General features: G+C 30.5%; 1 protein-coding gene across 1 annotated transcript; it reads right to left on the reverse strand.

Moving 5' to 3' along the window:
• Positions 1-3,300: 3,300 nt before the first annotated feature.
• Positions 3,301-6,791, reverse strand: Pldn (biogenesis of lysosomal organelles complex 1 subunit pallidin). Its single transcript, XM_085940155.1, has 5 exons — positions 6,660-6,791; positions 6,410-6,520; positions 5,792-5,879; positions 5,089-5,175; positions 3,301-4,807 (listed from the first exon to the last, which is right to left on the reverse strand). Exons 1-5 carry the CDS (start codon positions 6,671-6,673, stop codon positions 4,685-4,687), a joined length of 423 nt encoding a protein of 140 aa, XP_085796281.1. The 5' UTR covers positions 6,674-6,791; the 3' UTR covers positions 3,301-4,684.
• Between the last annotated feature and the right edge of the window lie 377 nt (positions 6,792-7,168).

The following is a 7,168-nucleotide window of genomic DNA, read 5'->3' on the forward strand; positions in this document are numbered from 1 at the left end:
ATTGGTTATCACGGCATTATTTCAGACAAAATTTATCAAGAAATTAAACATAGCGTTAACGTAGCATTCAAAGCTAATAATAATCTAGGATTAAACTTAAAAAATAGTAAAGATAAAATCAACAAACTGGAGAAAAGCGGAGTTTATAAAATAACATGTGGCACATGTAGTCTATGCTACATTGGTCAATCTGGCAGGTCAATAAAAACTCGTTTTGAAGAGCACCTCCGGTCTTTTAAGAATGGTAAAACAGATTCTCAGTTTGCTAAACATTTGATATCAAACTCGCATAGCATCAGTAACAATGAAACGCCACAATGTTTGCATATATGTAATAAAGGTTTAAAATTAAATTTACTTGAACAGTTGGAAATTAATCGCGAATTATCCAAAAGTAATGACATAATTAATTAAAATTTGGTAATGTATTCGTCGCCACTATTAAATATAATCTAAACACACGATTAAGACAATTATACTAATAATATTTTAATTGATCAATAATGTCAATAAATAACCATCGAATACTGTAATTTTGATAAATTTTGAAAATTTCGATATCCATTTTAAAAAACCCACTTAGGGTTTTCAAAGTATTAATAATATTACAATTAATAATAATGTAAAAATTCATAATATTGCTGGAACGAATAAGAAAATGTATTCTGTCTCTATCTATACACGTATAGTATTTAAGCAAAGGCAAACGGCCTATCTGAATAGTCTTGATAATGGTGTTACAACCGAAATAGCTATCGACAAACCTTTTTAAAAAAACCTCTAGAATTTAATATTAATTATATTTTCATTTCTTGTAAGAGGGACACAGATCGGCTGAGTGTGACCTACTGAAAAGAGATACCTAATCGAATAGGACAAGAAAACATTATTTTTAATTTTATATACCTATAGATATGTATATTAACACAATCACTGCTGACCTGTTAATTAATATTTAATTAACACATTTAAATAATCATGTTAATTATATCTAATGGCCAACTAATGCAAACGCGCCAGTCGCCTTGTCAGCACTAAATGAGTTAAGTGATGAATAAAAAAACCACTGGATTTTTAATAGCATTGATATTTCAATAATATAACGTTTATTTTAATAATTAAATATTTCGTGATAATAAATGTTTCTAAATTACATAAAAATAGAATAGATATGCAATACAATCATAAGAATAATATCGGACATTTTTAAATTGACAATATTATAAGAGTATAATTTACTTCCACAATAAAATTTACTGTGGCGTAGAACATAAAACAGGTACACAGGGTCCGGTCGAGGTTTTTTTTTTTATAATTAAATGAATGTACGTTTTAATTTTTAAAATCTGTCTGAATGGTCACTGTCATAATAATAGTTTCCCTTGGAACCAGAATGTCTAACGTCTATGTCCTTAGACAAGCTTTACAAAATTACACTGTTTTTACACTTTATTCATAGCCATACTCGAAGGTCTTCAGATAAACATCCTATTCCAATATCCAAAATAATAAATAGTTACAATTTGAAATAACTCTATTTGTAAGCCTATTCATTTGACTGAAATTGTGACATTGCAATAATATCGAAATCATTAACAAGACACTTGTAAAACACAGACACCTGGACGTTACCTCTGTGAAATGAATGAGCCTGAAATATTTTTGAAAGAAAAATCTTAAAAATCACTGTAACTATTGTCCGTTTATGGAATGTATCAATTAGAGAAGAAAATACAATGATTGGATCTACGGTATAAAAATTGCAAGACTGTGCTGGCAAGTTAATGTACACTATGAATAATGTGACATGAAGTAATCCAATAGGGTGCAGAAGAGGTAGACCAAAAATTAGCCTGCTAGATAAAGCTATCAATGACTGCCGTATGCTTGGTGGTACTGAATTTTACAGCAGATGCAGGAATCACGATTTTACACGTGATGAATTTAAACAATTTCCCTTTTCTCAGTGGGCCATACATAACTTTCATTTTATAGCATACGATGCCGGTATAATGTTTCAATATAATATATTATTGTAGAAAACTGTTGGAGTAAGCCACAACCAACATCCAGGTTGTCATTGATCTTGATGGTAATGAATGTGAAATGAAAAGAACAGAATGAATTTGATTTGCAATACTTTCTAATAGAGAGAAATGCCAATATTCCTCAATTTATTGATAATATATACATAGGATTATAGATGAAATATATCAACGTTTTTAATTTTGACAATTTTTACTCACTCTTTATTTATAATAATGTAGTTATAATATTCATGGCCCCCATGAGGGGGGGGCTGACAGGGCTATAGCCTAGGGGCCCAGGCTCAGGGGTGGCCCGACATGGCGGGTCGATCAGATATGTGAGATAAACACACATCACAAATTTTCTCTATAAGAATATATAGAAAGGGATATTAACATTTAAAAAATGAGGTTGTAAGATGCAATTTAAGTGTTTTGTGTTGATACTCGACAATTCCATAATTGAAGTAGATGTATTAAAACTACAAAAAATCGTTAAAAATAAACCGAAGGCCCTTACTTTTACATCTAACACAATTTTGAAAACGCTTCTGTTGTGCGTCACACATGCCTTTAAACTTAGCGATAGGTAGGGTGGCCCGCCAAAGAGACTGGCCGGGAGGGCCATTTTAGGATGTGGGGACCATGATTATATTGTAGTGAAATAAATAAATGTGTAGGATACCTATTTATGACTACATATAAATATTCAGACAATAGCGAGTGGAAGAATAGTTGAGCAATCTTCTTATTTGATTTTAAAATTAAATTAAATTCTGACAGCGCCCCTACAGCTTGATCTTTATATTCATTATGCAATTAATTTAAATGCAGATGTTGCTTACTTAATTCATTTTTTATGGTAATTTTCTATGCAATAAAACCTCTCATTAATTAATATAAATTTCCACCAAAAAACGGTACATTCAACTTCAAAATGATAATTTAAGCCACTCATTAAAAAAGATGCCCGCATGCACAAATAAGTCTGCATAATAATATAACAATATGTTTCACAGGTCACCTTGTAGGATTTAATTTATGTATTTATAATGTTTAGTATAGTTTTCCATCGAAATAACATTTTAAATTGCAATTAAAATTGTTTTCAACAATTCATTTCTCGATACAATACTTATTTAACAGCTTAACCTAATAAGACAGCTTGTGACATGTTTACAATAGAATAATTTGGAACATTTGTATTAATATAAATGCATAATAATGATAATCCTAATATTAATGAACTCGGCAGGTATATTTATTTTTTGTTGGGTTGGTATAATTGTTTTATTAAAGAATAATGAAATATTCTCTGGTGATTGATTTATCAACATAATATGTAGTATTTTCCTTCACCTGTCTCGTTATTTCAGGCTCCTACTAAAGGGATAATAGGAAAAATAATTTCCGTTTGCAAACCTCATGGTTTTGAGCACTTTCAGCAAAATAAATCAGCTATCGATATCGACATCTACTGACATCCTTCACTCTGAATAATGTTAGCTATCCACTCTATATTTTTTTGGACACTTTTTCTTTGGGCGGTGGTTACATTTATTGACATCTTCCGAACAGACAGAGAAAGATACTACACACAGTAAATGACCAGAGAAAGTCTTTATAAACATGAAGAAAAGGATAATAATTTTCCGACCATGTTCGATTCTAATAGAATCATATGGGCCTTCGCAGAGTGTATTAACAGATTTTGTTTTTTTACGAGAAATGGATGTCAGCCACTTGGTCAACCTATTAGGTCCATACCCTGACTCGCACACAAATTGAAAAACAATATGTGTACTTGCCAGACCCAGGATTCGAACCTGGGATCCACGGTGTTATAGTCCCACATACAAACATACAAAATATATTTTTATTTTGCTTATAATCTGCTTTCATAAAATATTTAGAATTGATGATTGGAAATACAATATAATATAATCAAATAATGAAAATCACAAAATATAGCTATTTCGTTGTCACACCATTATCGAGACTACTACTATTCTTGATAATGGTATTACAGTGAAAATGACAATTGACAGCTAATCTGTAATATGTAGGTACATAGTATATTATTTATAATATAATCTTTCTTATAGAATGCAATTCTACGAAGTACATAAATGCTAAGTCAATTATTAATATATTATTGATATGTACAATAAATTTGGCAAGAAAGAAAAAATATAATAAAATATATTAACTCCAAAAAGGTTTAATATTTTTCAATAATATGAAAATCTTCCCGATGAAAATAGGTTACTTTTACTAGCCTAATAAAGAATTCGATTGACTTTGTAATACAAATAGTGTAACCTTAAATAATAATTCTCACTAAAACCGCCGACTAAATGCCACAGTTAACAGCAAATTATAACTCAATGATTTCTTAGGTTGGTGACTAAAATATTATCAGATTTTCCATACATCCATGACATAATTATGTCCATTGGATTATGCCCAGTTCGATGCGACCACATAGTTTCAATGGATAAATCACTAAAATGGTTTTATATCCACCTTTTTTTCTGTTGCACAAAAATTCTTGTCTTACAAGAATTAAGAATTGTAAGACGCACTGCATTGATTTATTTGTGGTTACCGAAACAATTAATAGATGACTTATAGTTTGCGTATATCTCTGACTGATCTTAGTTTTTAGATGAAGTCTGCTGGGGTCTGTGTCCACCTATCAGTCTCTGTTCTCGCTCCAACTCTTCGGTCCGAGCCGCATGCCTTGATGTCGCTTTGTTCAAAACATTCTGCGCTCTTACCTGAGAATACAGAATTAATGTCAATTCTATTAAACACTTAGTAACAATATAATTATTAATGCATGACTGGCGCTTCCCTTATCCTGTATTGATGGTGCAGGATCACGGTATATATGTGTTTTTTGCACGATTTAATCAACACATTGCATGATTTAAAATTCAGATTGCATTGCGATTACATTGTTTTTGCTCTACTGAAAGGTTTTCAATAGTCACTAGCATGGTTTTAGATTTCAACGCTCAATATTTATAATCAATTAGGTTACAAGAAAAACTTATACCCGTAGTTTTCCGGATCTGTCGTGTATTGATGTCATCTGTCTTTTAATGGCGATAAGTCTTTCACGGCAATGTGAGACATCAGCAAACTAAAAGTTCGTAATGTAAATTAGTTGTAGGGTCAAAATATATGTCATATGAATTTAAACCTTAAACAACCAAAGACTTATAAGACATACATCATAATTATTATTGTTTTGTGTAAATTAATTGTCACTTTACTTCCAAACTCACAAAAATCTCAAAATCAAACCGTCAAAATGTAGGTTGGTAGACAAAATTAATAAATACAGGTAATTACTTGATAACAATTATTTGTGTACTTGCAGCCGAAAGAAATATTATTTTTTTGACTAAATAAATTGTTTCTACAGGAATATGTAAAAAATTCCTAAACATGAGTACAAAAATTAAATTAAGTATATAAAAAATTTAAAAAAAATATATTTTCAAGCAAATCTGGTGTACTTACTGTTTAATTAAATTAATATTAAAATTTTAAGCTATTTGTAGTCTCAAAACATACTAGATTAACCCCATATGCCAGAAGCGTTTTTTTGCAAGACAGATTTGTCTAATCAAAATGCTAGATTTGGCAATAAAACACCAATTTCGCAATGCTGTATTATTGTTATCTATAAAGCTCCAACATATAGTAGAAACACAATAGGTACAGGTATTGATACTGAAATATTTTCATCTTACCAAGTTTGTGACTCCATCACTCTGTTGAGTATTTTTTAATCTCAAATTTTGTGATGAAACTGAATCAATCAAAAATGACTGCTTATCTCTGAAAATATAAAAAAAATATATGTATACGATTTTTGAATGAATATACATGGGAAAAATTCTTCATAATGGACGCTTGTTGTGCTGAGAGTCGAAGGGACTGTGGGGGTGTTGGTAAACAATAGAGTGGTATGGTGGCTCGCTAGGCTTGCTCAAAAAGGTCCAGGAATACAAATCGATATACAGTGTAACCCCAATTTTACGTGACCAGAATTCACATTTTCCCGCTGTTTGCTTGTAGCTTATGAAGTTCCGTTTAATTTTAGCACATTTAATTCCTGGTTGTACGTTTTATATTTCATGGTAAATTTTCATTCATAAATGACAGTGAAGACTGCAAAATCAAGAGGGCAGGCCTACGCATGTTTAGTAGACAAACGACTGAAGTCATGAGGATAATGATTCTTCAGCCTAGTCATTATTAAGTAATCACGCAAGTAGTATAATAATAAAAAGTACGTCGAAAATTTTCATGGTTTCAACAGAATGTTTTCAAGTTAAAAATCATTGACAACTAAACATTATACTCACGTAAGCTCGTTTAAATTCGCTGCTACCTTGCTGAGTGGCTCTTTGTACAATTCAATTAATCCATCAGACAATTCTTGGATGACTTCCTTGGGAATCGAATCATTGTGAGTGCTAAAACATAGAATATAATATTGTATTAGGTTATACTAATTTTAAAAGCAATTCCGTGTAATCATATTTCCAAGTTTACAATAAAATAACAGTATTGTGAAAATAAACTTAAAAATAGTAACTGTCACCATAATCCTACCTAGAATCTTCCATTTCTGAAATAACAGTAATTTTCGATTTTAATAATTCGGAAATAAATAGAAGTCATCAAAATTTGACAGCTGAGTACTGTCCAGTGTCCATAGACTAATATAGGTACTGTCAGTCAGTTCAGTCAGTTGACTAGATTATGAGATTGCCAGAAATCAGAAACAATAACAACATAGACAACATTTAAAAATAATAGTAAAGTATTTCAGTAAGGTATACCTATAAAAATACTTACCATAAGTTCCATACTGAAACCATTAAAAAGCAACCCAAAAATTAGATAGAAAACATAGTAAAATCAACTGAATGGCTATAGAACAACATAAAATATAATTTGAATACGTTTTTATATATAATATTCATTTGTTTTTGGATGCAATTACATTTAAGTACATTAAAAGGACTAATACTAAAAAGCATGTAACAGTTGTTTATTATACGGCTATTTTAGTAATATCTCTTTAGGTAACATACTGACAAATATAATTGCGTATGCTT

This window comes from Rhyacophila brunnea, unplaced genomic scaffold (assembly GCF_057557595.1).
Source record: "Rhyacophila brunnea isolate RB1 unplaced genomic scaffold, BYU_Rbru_1.0 scaffold_12, whole genome shotgun sequence".
NCBI lineage: Eukaryota > Metazoa > Arthropoda > Insecta > Trichoptera > Rhyacophilidae > Rhyacophila > Rhyacophila brunnea.